Source organism: Struthio camelus, chromosome W (genome assembly GCF_040807025.1).
Source record: "Struthio camelus isolate bStrCam1 chromosome W, bStrCam1.hap1, whole genome shotgun sequence".
Taxonomy (NCBI): Eukaryota; Metazoa; Chordata; class Aves; order Struthioniformes; family Struthionidae; genus Struthio; species Struthio camelus.
Window position 1 is genome coordinate 41,056,368 of NC_090981.1, and position 15,137 is coordinate 41,071,504.

A 15,137-nucleotide genomic window follows, 5' to 3' on the forward strand; every position below is an offset into this window, starting at 1 on the left:
ACATGGGGTTTAACCTATTGAGCTGGGATGTCAAAATGATGTAGGAATACTTTATAAACCTTTTAAATCTTTATTTTCTTCTGAAGCAGCAGAATGACTTGGGGCTGTTTGTCCTATACCTTGAAGATGCAGGAATCAAAGCCTTGGTCAAACAATTGATGCAATTAATGGAATGTGCTTAATGAAGTATGCTTTTAGCAACTTTATCACAAACAAATGCTTGTATAGGAATCAGAGGATGAAAAGGTGGGAAAACAGCATTAGTGGAATTCTTTTTTCTTTAATTATTCTTCTGAAAGGCCTGGACCTTACTGGTCAAGCTGTGTTAATAAGGGAAAATCTGAGACTCCGATAAGAGGAAGTCTAAAAGCTGGTTTTCTCTGTGAGGTACTGTTTACCTTCTAAGGGCTCTTTTTTGGTGTCTCTTCTAATATAAAATCTGATCAGACTTTGGAACTTCAAAATCCTCTTTGCTAGCCAAGATTAACTGAACAGATAAATGGCAAAAATTATATCATTTTCTCAATGAAATGACTCTCACTGCTTTATGCAATGTGCAATTACAGGAAGACTTGCAAATGCTATGTGCTGCTGCTGCTGCTCATTACATGTATTGGTCTGAACAGACAGTAGAACAAATTGTCAACACAGTCCGTTCTATTTTACTTCAAGAATTGTTGAATACTCTCATACTGATAGAAATGTAGCAAAAGATGAGCATCCCCTTGAGCCAGAGGAAAAAATTCTGTGACCGTAACCAATTCTAGTCCTTTCAAAGCATTACGAAGTTGCACTTCACTATCTCACAAGACATTAGCGTTTGCTCTTAATTTTTTCCTGTTTCGCATTGTAAGTGGTTGAACTAACACAGTCGTTTCAGTAAGCAAAATATTTGGATTGTGTTCGTTCTGAGACTGACAGTGCTTTCATATACACCATATTTAACAGTACTCTTGTTTATATTGTGAAGTACTTAGTATTTTCAGATTTTTCTGAGACCTATGGTTAGAATTGTTCTTATATATTTAGTCAGATAATAAATCAAATGCTAAAGTACGTTGCTTTTTTGATAACTAGAAAACTGCATACAAGTCTCTACCACCCCTGATAAAGGAAAATAAACTTCTGTACCCACCCCATTGTCTCCTTATACATCAAATGAATAAGTATAAAACTGTTATTGTTCAATACCTATTGCTTTTCTTGGTGCCCTTAGACTGCTTTAGTCTTTGAAGGTACATTTTTTACTACTTAAATTATCTTTATTGGTTTAGCTTGTTCATCTCTAAAGATTGCTACAAACTCCCAGGCTCTGGTAAATGCTAAAAGCTGTTTGGTTCCCATTTTCCAGCTGTTTTAAAATGTTGTCCATTTAAATGCCTATAAGCATTGTTTGTTTTTCCATTTTTCTTTCCAGTAATTCTTTCAAACTCTTATTCCTGTGCTTGAAATACAAGTAATCAGAGAGAGAATGGCCAAGTCTGCCCTTTTCAAAGGACCTAAAGCTGAGGTGTTCTTTGTCATTGGCAAGGTTTCTCTCCCCCTGGCTCTCCTGCTTGTCTGAATTTCCAATGCTCTTCTCCAGTCCACCTTCTCTTAGCATTTCTTCCTTCTCATTGTAGTAGGACTCTCTAAAGTCCTTCATCATGCACTCCGGTTTGCCAGACAGATCTTGAGGCACATACAGCTTGCTGTTGCCATGATGGTACATGCCAGGGCTGTACTGCTCTGCCTCATAGCAGTTGTCTTCCTCTTCTTCCTGGCATGAGCTTCCCTTGGCACTCTCACCATCCGAATGAAATGAGATTCCCTTCCCTTGGCTTTTCTGGGAAAGATCAAAGGGCTCTTCCTGTTCCAGACTTCTTAAGACGTTTGTCTGGGACAGAGCAATTCTTCCTCTTCCAAAACCTTGTAGTGGTTTAAGGGGGGAGAAAAGGTAAAATTTATATATAGCAAACTTTTCTAGATAATATATGGTTAAAAAATAAAAAGTGAGATGGCCTTCTATTTAATATTTTACCTTTGTCTTCCACCCAGCTATCTGCTAGCACCTTAAAGTTTACAGCTTATGACATCTCCTTTGAAATGCTGTTAAAAGGAGTACTACTGTATCCACTTTACAGCCAGGTCAGGACACACGAAACATTGTAATGTACATGCCAGATGCTTGATGAGAGAGAGCTAGGAATAAAAGTGAAGTGTCTTGGCCTCTTGCAAACTATTTTTGCCAGTGAACCTACCCACTTCCTTCTCGTTCCTATTTTTTTTAAATCAACACTTTGATCTAAATCATCACATGCCATAATCAAAGTCTTAGTTTTTGTCCGTATTTTTCCAGAGGAGTGGAACAGATTATAAACATGTTAACATATTTGTTCTGTGGACGCTCTGGTGCAAAGTTACTACTTTAAAAATGAAGATGCAACCATGTCTGATCAGTCTATGACCTCCACACTCCTTGATTTTTATTCTCTCACCTGGTACCACTGCAAAGCTTTATGCACTATTTAGTGCTACAGCTTGAGGAAATCACTATAATCAAATGATGATTATGAGCTGTGCAATATAAGTCTGAGTGTGGTCCTAGACCTGGTTTGTCTTAATATTTGTCAGAGCGTCTGCTCTCTGTTTCTCTTCCACTTCCTGGAAACCCAGGAGTTACCCAGGAGGCATCCATGGGCTCAGATATGCCCTAACCATCGGGATGCCCAGAGCAAGATTCAGCCATTGCAAGCACAGTCCATCTTAATTAAAAGAATAATGGCAATACTGGGGTGAGGATTTCATCCAACAGCAAAAATATGTTAAGCCACTATTGTACTTTTTTTCTTTTCCTTTTTTTTTTCCCCTCAATAATTGGATCCAGTTTTTGCAGGATTTATGTAGCCTCACTAGATACCGCTGCTACACTGCAACAGGTTGTGTTTGTTAAAATGCTTTATGAGCAGGTGGCAGCCCTTACAAATTGTCTGCGTCTGATAAGCCTCAGGGGCTGAAGAATCTGTGTATACTGAAAAGCACTTAGTCTGTCTTCAGTTACAAGTAATTGTGTAGCTAGCATGGTGCTGTAGGAGGTTTACAGGAAAAAGAGCCATTTATATTATTACTTTTTAGGAGCCGTGTAAATTTTATCCCAAATGTCCTTAGAAGATGTCTCCATTCATGCTAGGCTGCCTTAAAGCTTGAATCTGAGGAACACCAAGATATCTTACCCATGAAAGAGTTATTTATCCAGAAAGTCTTAACAAACATAATCTCTTGGATACTCAAGCTCTCAAAACAATCCTCCCTAATTTCCTCACTTCTTTAGAAAGCATTGGCATGCGTGCACACATGAGGCTGATTTTAGGAAGTATGTATGGTGGGTAGGAGATAGGAAATGCTTTGCAGGATACTGTGAGGGATCAAAAATCCATATTCTTTGAGATGGTGGAGGAGTGTCTCCTCATGTATGCTTGCTTCTTTGTAAACTGGGTCTTAAGCTCATGGCCCTCCTCTAAAGCTAGCTATGTCAATATGGCGTAGAATAAATGTATCTTGAGCAGAAAGGCTCCTGGACTTACAACCATTTGGGCTTCCACTCCCATTCCAAACTGAAATCCAGTAAGTACCGAGCAAGATTGCTGGTACCTCATGGTCCCCATGAAATTTTCTAGTTTTTTGCTTCTTTCAGCTCTGAATGGGTTTAAGATTTATCCCCACGTTTAAAATCACATTATTAATCTAATCTTGAAATAGCAAAGATATGGAACATGGTAATGTGCCTCAAACATGAAAGGAAAAACTATGAACTCCTAACCAGATGTGTCTGGAGAATGAAGCCTGCTAATCCATGGCTGCTAGGCTGTGGCCTGCCAGCATCTGGGAACTGAATCCACTCAAATTGTTAAACGTATTTAATAGAGGCAGATTTACACCCTTAGTCAGGAAGATCAATGCAATTTTATCCATGTCCTCCAATAGTTCTCCTAGCCCACTACAAGCACCACAGTCCTACTAAGACTTAGTCTGCACCAGCTCTCTCCCCTTTGTGTTTTAGAGGTACCTACATGTTAGGAGAAGCTTGACGGCGTTGGGGATATTTCACCTTCCCTACACTGAAGTGATGGGGAGGCCTGACCTAAAGTACAGGGATGTTTGCGCAGCTCGATAAGTCCTCTGCTGTCACACTACTGAGTATATTCTCCCTAAGTCTTGACAACAGCAACTCAGTGCACTAGAATAACTGTCCCTGGTGCTCACAAGGACTGTCTCATTTTGTTTTCGTCTACTACTCCATCTTGGTTTGTCTCTCTGTGTCGTCAGATACCTAGACTGAAAGGTCTCTGAGACAAGGGCCAATACCTTGGGGATCTCTGTTCTATAGCACTGGAGTAATCCTGATAGTGAATAACAACCTCCCAGGCTTATGAGATCCAATCTCTTCCAGTATTATTGGATCTGTGGTACAAGATCACAGATCTGGGGTACAAAGCCTATTAGGATGGTACTGGTGTGTATCTTCAAACCTCTCAGAGAATAACATTGCTGATAAATGTTACCTTGAGAATGAAATCCTCTTTCCATGACTCCGTGTTTGACTTTCATGTGCCTGGTTAGGTTCCCCTTCAGGGTGAATTTGCTGGGACAGTAGAGGCACTTGAAAGGCTTACTGTCTGAGTGCAAGTGCATGTGTCCCATTAAATTGTGCATTCTGTTAAATTCCTTTCCACACAGCTGTCAAAAACAGTAAAAATGAAAATTATTTGTAGAGGTACTTTCAAGGTGAACATTTTAAAAGAAAATAGAACCTACCCTTCTAACTTAAGCCTTGGCAGCTTCCTGCTGCAATTTATTTTTCTATCATAGATAGAAAGAAAATCATACAGATAAGAATATATGATTAAGTCTGCCCTATCTAGGCCCTTCTGCACAACTGCCATTTTAAAAATTTGGTACCTAAGGGTTGACGCACAGTCAATGATCCCCCCAGATCAGGGAATGTTTTGTAAGGAGAGGAGAGACATCATTATGTAACCTATGGCTCTTAACTTGAAGGAAATTCAAAGTATATATATATATGTATAGCTTACTGCTCAGGTGAACCATTTACTTTATAGTTTATAAATCTAGCCTTTAATCAAGAACAATGCTGGGCAGAGATGGAAGTACAAGATAAAACCAATGAAAGGTGTCTGTGAAACAGCCAAGCAGAATATCACTTCTCCTTAAGTGGAATTGAAATGACTGCACATTTTGCTTAAAGCTAAAAAAAGCAATTCCTTTTTAATTTGTTTTTTGCTGCCCCATTTTTCTCTGCTTCTCATCTTCTGTTTACCAACTTCTGTGTTTTAGTGCCTCTGGTGAGCAAACTGGAATTTAAGCAGTCATGGGACTGCAACAATGACTCAGCTCTCCCTGGAGCGGGTTCCTGCCTGCTCGAGCCATTGATCCTGTAGGTTTCCCTTTGATGAAACAATAAGGGATTTTTTCATTGTTTTTTTTTCTAGATGAGTCCTTTATAGTCTCATCCCTTATAAATAAAATGTATTCTCTAGACATGAGAGTTTGACATCACTAACATAAGCTTCTAGTCTTCTGGTCTTTCCTTACAAGGAATTATAATTTTATTCACATTCAAGTGGCTATTTCCACCCTCTGTAAACGTCTGTGTTTGCTTACTACTTCAACGCCTCTTTGGAATGATTTTAGACAAATACTTTTAGCATCAGAATTATTTTATTATGATCCTCACTATTAAAACAGCCAGAATCACCATTACTGAGTAGCTGAAAATTACATCAAGCAGTGTAACTCATCTGGGAGAAAATGCTTGAAAATCGGTTACTGAGGTCCACTAAAGTTTTGGTTGAATCTGATTTTTAAATTAATTTATTTTGGTAATACAGAAGGTCTGCTACAGTAATCTCTGATTCAAATTCACAAAGCCATTAGCTGGAATATCAGGATGAGATTTAGGTTGTGGACTGATCCCAGATGAAGTAGTACCATATCCTTCTCTTCTTAAATCATATCTTGGGGGGAAATGGAAGCAGTTCATTGACATAAAAACTTGCAAGGATATTGTTTTTGAATAAAAAACTAGAGCTGGGTGAATGCTGCAAAAAGGACAAAACTGGAAATATTCACTTGCTTTTTAAAAATTACTTACTTTAACTGCATTGGTTTTCTTCTGTGATTTGCTCTCTTTACTTTTGCTAGAATGAATATGCTAGCAAACGGATTTGTCAGCAAAAGGGTTCACAGAAAAGGTAAAAAAAAGAATGGCCACGGAAAATGAGTTATTAACTTGTAAAGTATTCATGAAAGACATTTGATTCCAAGAGTCATCCATCCACCTAGGGAAGAGGACTGTCTCTCCTTTGCGTTCAGAAAGGGCTAACCTGCCTCCGTTCAGTGAAACGTTCTGTAACAGAAAACATTCTGCAAGTGCTAGGAGGAAACAAAGAGAAGAAGCTCTGATGAGCACAGTAAATTCATGAGGAAGAACAGCAGCTGGTTATATCTTGACAGCAGCTAGAACAAGCTATGATGTATCAGTATTTCTCTATCTATAAGAATACCAAATGGTCCTTAACTAACATGCTCTCTAACACCTCTTAGCAGGAGGCTTCTGGTTATCTGCTAGTATTATGGCTAATCTGTGTTCTCACCAGCTTTTGCTTTCTGATAGCTATGACTTTACCTCTCTATCTAAACTGATAATCAAGGGAAATCAGGCTGAACAGTTGAACGGTTAGAGTACTTCATCCAAATCTGTATCTCTAAGGTACTGAGTGTTTAAATGGGTCTCGTAGGAGCACTTTTTTCTGGCAGGACAACATTTGTTTCTCTTTCTTCGTAAAGAAAAGACGGGGGACTTCCTAAAGGATTGTTCCATACAGCATAACACAAGTTTTAGTCTCTGAATGAAGAGGGTAGGTTTTCCATTTCCCAAAGTCATGCACAGTCTTAGAGGTGGATAATGTGTTCCCGTCCTGAAATCTCCTCTGGGAACCTGAGGAAATGGTACCAGAGTGGAGGGGTGTGGCAGGAAAATGAAAGAAATGCAGATACCAAAACTGTTTTTCAGAATGATGGCTCTGTGTGGCCTGGTCTCTGCTTAAGCTGCCCCTTTCAGAAGGCACAAGCCGAGTTGGAAATGAATCTCTATGATTCAGAGGCTGACGGGAGCCAGTCCCAGGCTCACGTCCTGGAAGATGATGACTCAGAACTAGCTGGGGTACAGAACTAGCGCTCAAAAAATAGCCTGAGTCTGGGAAGCAAATTAGGACTAGGAAGGCATACGAGAATTTCTGCCTGTCTGACAGGACAGAGGTGGGAGCACTGATGGATTAGGTTGTGAAAGAAGACCTGGAGCCTGGGCCACGTGGGAGAGCTCCAGCAGAAGTCAGCAGAGAGGATCTTAGCATCCAGGGAGATGGAAAGCTCATGCGAGAGATCTGGAGATAGCAGGAATGACATGGTTCACATGTGGACCTTTTGCTAGGCTCTGTAATTGAGATGAAATTGAATTCAAGCCCTGAAGATAGTGACCTCAGCTGTAAGCTTGCTGAACAACACTCTAATGCACTAGCTGGTGTACTGGACTTCAGCAGAATTTGTCAGAGAAAGCCTTATTAGCTCAGCCCTAGATTGTGTCTTCCTAAGCCACTGCATGAAGTATCACCCTTCCAGATTGGTCAATATGTTTCTTTTTTTCCCAGAGTACTTACAGCTCACCTTTTCTCTCTCTCTCTCTCTCTTTTTTTTTTTTTTTTTTGACTCCTGATCTAAAACCGTGATTTTATGTGCAATGGGAAAAAACAACGCCAAATCTACATGGAGATTGAATTTATCTCATAGGATCTTCCACACAGGAACAGGACCCAGTTCATCAGAAGTATGTAAGCACATTCCTGCATGACAAAGGGCCTCCTGAAGAGATTTTGACCAGCAACCATAAACCACAGTTGCTTAGATTCACTTTTAACTGCATATTTACAGGAGCAAGGGAGTTCAGATCGTCTGCTGCAAAGTGCATTTGGCTGGGCTGGAGAAAACATCATTATGCTCTGTAGTACAAGTCTGAAACGTTATTGACTTCAGCACTAAAAGCAACTATAAATTTCAGCAGGAGCTGAGCTACACTCTTGCACCGTTTGGTGCAACTCCTTCAGAACTCTTCAGTGATTTTGTTTCAAACAAAAATAAACAGGGAAGCATGGGCTGAGGCCTTTAAAAGCTACAGAGATATTCACTCTTCAGAGGAAAATTTAACGCAGCTCCAGGCTGCAGCTGGATGAGGAAACAGAAGGGACAACTATTTGCTACTTGTTCACTTCAGATAGTTTGTGCTTAGCTGTGATTAGACACATAGGAAAGCCTCCTGTTTTCTTTTGCTGTGAGAAAAAGGTAAAGAAAGCCGTGGCATGTGGTGAAGTAGAAAGGCTACTGCTGTGCTCCCTTTCCCTTGCATTCTTCTTCTTTTTATTTTTTCTTCATAAGAAGGGTGTTCCTTTCCTCAAAGAGAGAGGGAGAGGGAGAAAGACTGTAAACTGTCCAAAAGGACCGTGAGAAAACAGGAAGCTTTGAAAAGTACAAGAGAAAGCAAGATGAAATCTATTTGCAGGCGGTTCCCCAGGGACATGTGAGCCATTGTTAAGCAGCCTGTTCATACAGCTATATCCTTCCTTCTGCTGAGGAGGAGCCTGGTGCCAAAAGGCTGCTATCTGGTCATTGCCTTAACCCTCTGAATACCAGCCAGAAAGGCTTGCTCAAGTCTTTGAAGGACTCTGCCAGACAGGCAAGGGATCTTCCAAACGCCAACGCGTGATTCCTGGTTCTCCCTTTGCTGACAGCTGGGATCCCCACTCGATTCAGGGATTCTTAATATGTTGATTCATACCCTGTCAGGCGCAGGAGAAGCTGGTTCACTGGACTTACTTGTTTCTGTTCTCATTGGGACATTGGGTGGGGACAGAGAGGAAAAAAATAAGAAAAACAGGTGGTCCTGTGGAGCTTTTGTTATTAGCTGGAAAACATACCATTGGTACTTCAATGCCTGGCTCATGCTATTGGCATCTCCAAGTTTTAATAGTCTGTCATCATCAAATCCTATCCTGAATGTGAACAGCCAACTAATTGGTACATATCTCAAAAGTAGCCTTGGTCCAGATATGGCATCCAGAACAGCTGATCAAATGACTGAGTTTCTTTTCTGAAATTTCAGAGGTCGAAGGAGGACTTTGTCCAAATGGGAACAAAACCACGAATTTGCAGGTATTCTCAAAGAATCAAAGCCCCCAGCAGACTTGACATGGGAATACCCAAGTATTTCAATAATAGAAATTATTTTACCTGTATAGAGTAATGTAAATACTAGTATATAAAATAAGATTTTAATAGCACATCAGTTAAAATGAAACCAAATGCTAAAGTTAAAAGACTTTGCTTTTATTTTTTCAAAGTGAAAAGCTTCAATGTTATCAATCAAAATGAAGAAGTCAAAAAGATTCATTTTGACATTTTCCTAAAAAGATTATCATTGAAAGGTACACTTTCCTATGACATTTTGAAGTCCTACATTTTCCAAGAGAAAGTAATTCCATTTCATCCAGCTGTCCTTCTTGATGAAAGATTCCTTTTAAGAAAATATTTATTTCTATTAAGATGTTAGATGAAAGAGTTCTAGAAGTTGCTTCCAGATCGATCTTCAATTACTTATGCATAAACTGGATAATATGCTGCACTCCATATTTATAGTCCTCTTAGAGCAGATCAGAGTGGGAAAAAAACTGCAACCTTTGGCTTCACAAGTTATGGCTGCACTAATGAACCACACAGGCAGCAAAAAGAGCAGATGTAGTGTCCAGTACTGGGTAAGAAAATGAACGTTAATAATGCATAAGGAAGAGACTGGCGGTGAGCAGAGTCAGGAAAGCCAAAGCCTCCAAAGTTTATGCGAAGGGGAGAGAAGAGGGGATGGAAGGAGAATGTCAGCCTCCGCTGTGTGGGAGGGAGGGAGCAGTCCTGCATTCCCAGGGAGATCCTAAAAAGGCAGAGTGTATTTCTCAGAAAGCCACTTTGGCCGTTTTGTTAGGATACTGATGGCCTGCTCTGAATTTCGGTCTGGTAACTATATTTGGCTCATTCAAATCCCTTCTGCAGTTCTATTTCGCTGTGGCTTTCTTTGAGTCCTTCCCTGAATGGCTGCACGGCATCACTGTGTGAAGTCGCGGCTGCTGCTGTTCCAGCGTGCTCTGAGGGGTGCACAAATTGATCTATGTGTTTAGTCAGTGTTTCAAGCTATTAAGCACTTAGATTTCTGTTTGGATGGATGTACTAAGCAAATGTCAGGTATGTTTATTGTCCTCAAACGACAGTGGCATTTAAATGCTCACTAGGCAGAAAAAGTATTTCAAGATGAAAGTTACTGATACTGAAGGGGAAGGGAGTAAATCACAGATATTACCTCCCCTCTTTTGAGCTAACTAAGCACAACCTGGATTAAGAAAAGAAATCAGACTACTATTTTGTGTTAATTTAAATGCAATTTTGGAATGTGTTTTAGAATGTGTCTTGATTTTCTAGTCCTACCATATCACAGACGATAACATCATAGAAATATCCAGCAGGTTTATGACTCTGCCACCAGAGGAGATACACTTACCTTGCATTTAAAGGGTTTGACATCAGAGTGAACAATCATGTGGGCCTTGAGAGTCTGCTTTTGCACAAAGCTCTTGAAGCACAAATGACATTGATAGGCTCTGATATTGGTGTGGATCAGGACGTGTCGCTTCATGTTGGCCAGCAGAGTAAATTCCCGGCCACAAATACCGCATTTGTGCTCTTTCACACCCTGTACGGAAAGAAAGAACAAGAAAACTCAATGGAGAGAATTATTTTCTAATCCATTTCATCCTGAGTATAGCAATATCTGAATCATTCATTCTGCACTACAAAAGCAAGTAATAACTTACGTTGCTTATAAATCATTTGCTCAAGCAATAAATATTTATGTATTTTTTTTCCTGGCAATTTCTCCTAAGAATCTGAGAAGCAGAAAAGGAAAACAAAATGTAAGCTTAACGAAAGAATGAGTTTTATTTCCATCAGTAAGTTTACGAAGCAGCACGACATAGTCAGTAGCATTCTCTGTTGACGAACTGACATCTCCTCTGTTCTACTGTAGTGCTTATGTAAAGTGTTGGTCATATGTGTACACTCATTGACCAAGAATAGAAGTTAACCAGTTAAGAGACTAAGGCAGCGCTTGCCTAAGGTAATTGAACATCGTGGGCTTCAGCGTTATTCTAACAAATACCTACCCCTGTTCTGAAGAAAACTGTAGAAAAAAATCCGAAATAACTAAAAATTACATCACGTAGTTAAGCAATGACACCAAGTATGGACATACACGATATATTCAGTGACGGAAAAAAGTCCTGTTTATTCTTAGTGGGATGTGAACTAACCCTAAAGGAGCGACTCCATTTCATCTGCTGCTTACAGAGCACTTCTAGTATTCTGGTTGCCATGCTGTCAATTTACTAACGCTTATTTCAACATACTTGTCACACCCATGTGGTCTAACAGGCAGCTACTCCAAAAGTCATTTAGATGCAGTGAAAATCAATGAGTTTGCCACCTAAACACTTCAGGAGTTTGCCTATAACTTGCTGCAGGTAATGAGGGTGTGCTAGTTAAGTGCCATAACAATAACTTCTCCTGTGGGGGGAGGAGGAGGCCCTTTTACAAAGATGACTGGTGAGGATCTCGCCTTTTGTGCCAGTCCGTGTTTTCATAGAGTTAATTGCACAGTAAAGCTGTGAACACCCCCAGCAGCTTTTAAGTTTCTGCCCATCTGATCTGAGGCTGCATTTGGACAGCTAAGTGGTATTAATTATGTTCACAGCCGAATCCACCTGCAGCTGTGGACAAAGAAGCAGAAGCTCTTTCAGGGCTCAAGGGCATTGCATTTCCCTTGACAAAAAAATTACCAGGTTTTAAGTTAGCAGAATTTTGTATGGTAAATCCAAAGACCGGGGAATCTCCAGAAAGAGCAGAAATGATAGTAGTGTAAAGGGAAGAAAAAGCAAACGTGGAAGTAGAGGCTGTGTTTTTTTAAAAAAGAAAAAGTGTGCATAAAATTAAAATGCTGTAGCTTTCTGTATTCTTAATACTTTTAATATAAAAAGCAAAATTCAAGCTTTAAAGGAAAAATATGGAAAACTGGAGGATTTTTTTTTATAAAATACGTTTTTTGTTTATTTGATTTGTTTTCATAATGTTTTTTTGAAAATGCATAAACTTATTTCAGATGTTCTTGAATGCAACTCTGGTATTTTTCCTGTTTTTCAAAATGATCTTTGTGCACGTACTCCAGAACCTGCCCCTAGTCTGAAACTTACTGATAGCAGTGGCGAGATTGCCCCTTGGTATGAATTGGCTGGGTTATGGTCCTGTTTGTCCAGTTCTGTTAACTGGCTTTCTGGATAACTTACTTATACAGAAAGGGGAATTTTTGTTCAGTTGTTTTTTTCCCTAAATGTCACATTATAGTGATTCTTCAAAATCTGATGAGTAATAGTATATTTTCTTTTGCTGCATATGTACAGCCTTCTGCGTATCCACCTACTTCCCAATTAAGGGAAGCAAAGGAATAGATATGCTTTTCAGCAGAAAATTTCTGTTGCTGTTTCAGAAGGTTTAGACAGCTCTACAAAACTATGTTATTTTACAGAAGGTCATTCTGAAGCTAAACCCCAGAAACAAAGAGTTGCGAATACAGTTTTGGGAAGTAATGCAGGTGGCGTAGCTGAACCCCTGTTTGTAATAAAATGTTTGTGTATGTACTTTCTTAAGACTGACAGAGACATCTACTTTCTGCTATTGCCAGTACCACTGGGGCTTTTGCTTTGCATAAAATTCTTCTGCTGGTAAAGGGCCAGCACGATGCTCTGTAGGCTGATGACCTTCTTCCTGAGGACCTACGCATATCCTTAACGGCCTGCGACCCTTGTGCTGCCTTTTGATAGAAGGACCAGCGCAACGTGTAATGGCTTACCTTGTGTGTCAGGGAGTGTTGCTTGAGATGGTGAGGCTGCACGAACTCCATGCCACATTCAGTGCAGATGTAGGGACGAATGTCTTTGTGCTTCATCATGTGGTTTTGCAGCTGGCTGGGGTACTGGAAGGTCTTATCGCATTCAGTGCAATTGTACTGTATAGGGCCACGGTGGGTTGTTAAGTGTCTCTTCAGCTGGGCCAGGGTTGGGAAGTCCAGCCCACACTCCACACAGATGTTCTCTCGGCCACTCTCGTGCTTAGACTCGTGTGCCTTCAGCTCGCTTGGATAGGCAAAACCTCTGCCACAGATCCTGCAGTTGTAAGGCTTTATGTCACTGTGTTGCATCATGTGTCTCTTAAGGTGACTGGTTTGAGTGAAAGCCTTATGGCACACCTGGCACTTGTGTGGCCTAGTGCCCTGGTGTGTCAGCATATGCGTGTGCAAGTGGCTCAGCTGCTTGAAAAGCTTGCCGCAGCGGGTGCAAGCATGTGGCTTAATGCCGCTGTGCCCCAGGATATGAGTGACCAGATTGTACTTGGATGTGTAGGACTTCTCGCACATTGGACATTGCCAGCGTTTCTGTTCACCCCCCACATCAACATAATAGCTGTCATCTATCTGAAGGTTGACATCTACTCTTTCCACTTTCTGTTTGTTTTCACCACTTTCTCTTACTTCAGCCCTCCTGAAGGGTGGCTCTGGAGGCCTTTTCATTTGAAAGGGGTTCCTGAAATGAAAGTTTGGGGGCACGATGAAAGGAAACATTAAGCCAGGATGGACTTTAGGATAGTAGGAGTAAGGAGCCTGCATGAATGATGGGCTACTGGGCCATGCCATGTTAGGCTTTACAGGTTCTTGCTTGATGGGCTTGGCTCCAAAGTGCTCCAGCGTTCTGTAGAACTGAAAACCAAAGTTGCAGAGGTCAATCATCTGGGAATTGTACTTGGGCTGTGCCGGCTGTTGAAATATCAAGGGGAGACTGGAAGAGTCTATATCATGATGGTCTTCAGGTCTGCGGGGTGGTGATGAGGAACCTTCAAGAGCGATAGAAGGAGGCATTTTTGTTGGCATGCTCTTGCGTTTCCGAGACCCTCCTTCCAAGGACCCCTGGAAAGTTTCCATGTCTCCAAGAGGAGGAGGACCATAGCGGAAATGAGAGAGGTGCGGTCTGAATTCCTCACTAAATGGGGCTGTTCTGTGGGGCTTTGTAACAGGACTCAGTGGTGGCAGGCAGCGGGAAAAGGGAGATCCTCGTGTACTGTCCACGTTAAAACTTGTTTCTTCGTTCTTCATCGTATTTAATTTGTTCCGTGTTGCCCAAGTTCCTTTAAACAAACAAACAAATCTCTTTATTTCTTCCTATTCTCCTGGGATTAAAACTTCTAATTTATTGGTTTCAAGGGTTCTTTTAGTTAAGTGCAAGTAAGGATGTGTTAGGCCCATGTTACGATGGGCGTAACAGAAATAAATTGGCTAGCAGAGAACAAAGACGCTTTGGTCTTCCTATGGTAGGATCGGTGGTTTCTATCAAGTTTGGCTCATGCAGCAGCTTTGCAATATAAACATTCTGTACCTGAACACACTACTTAAGAGCAGAATCTGTATGGCAACATTTGTGCTTAATTTAATTCAGCCAGGCTATTTGTGGGCAAAATCCTGTCCTTGGCTGTGCATGCACAGGCTTAGAAATTGGCGGTGCATCTAAAGGATATGGCAATACAAACAATAATGTGCACATTTATTATGGTTGTGACATGAAAAGTCAAAGCCAAAAAATTTTAAACTTCTTTGTATCATTAGCATGTGCTGCTGTGAGAGAAAACAATGGCCAAGTGATCTAAGGACACTGTGTACCATCAGGTTTTGCACTGTGTTTCCTGGCTTCTCTCACTCTGTATTGTAATAAGAAGGTGGAGATTAATTTATTTTCTTTGTTTTAAGCCCAGAGATATTTACCTGGCAGATTTGGGGAAGGAAAGGCCTTTAACCACTCTCTGAGCTCCATTCAGTTTTTTAGACACAATCTAAAAAGGGGGAAAACCTCACTGTAAAACTAAACATAGAATCGTTTCAACAGCCCCTC

General features: G+C 40.6%; 2 protein-coding genes across 8 annotated transcripts in view; one reads left to right on the forward strand and one right to left on the reverse strand.

Annotated features, from left to right (window-relative positions):
* The window catches only part of LOC138060828 (pentatricopeptide repeat-containing protein 2, mitochondrial-like), a 76,944-nt gene that overhangs the window by 49,778 nt on the left and 12,029 nt on the right, over window positions 1-15,137 (forward strand). The gene's annotated exons all lie outside the window — the stretch shown is intronic.
* LOC138060832 (zinc finger protein 366-like) overlaps window positions 1,366-15,137 on the reverse strand; it is a 31,906-nt gene continuing 18,134 nt past the window's right edge. For all 6 annotated transcript variants that reach the window (XM_068926284.1, XM_068926283.1, XM_068926285.1 and 3 more), the window contains 4 exons: window positions 13,052-14,379; window positions 10,652-10,843; window positions 4,542-4,716; window positions 1,366-1,908 (listed from right to left, as the gene is read on the reverse strand). In XM_068926284.1, coding sequence (XP_068782385.1) covers window positions 1,373-1,908; window positions 4,542-4,716; window positions 10,652-10,843; window positions 13,052-14,347 — 2,199 coding nt within the window. In that variant the 5' untranslated portion in view covers window positions 14,348-14,379 and the 3' untranslated portion in view covers window positions 1,366-1,372. The remainder of the gene's footprint in view (window positions 1,909-4,541; window positions 4,717-10,651; window positions 10,844-13,051; window positions 14,380-15,137) is intronic.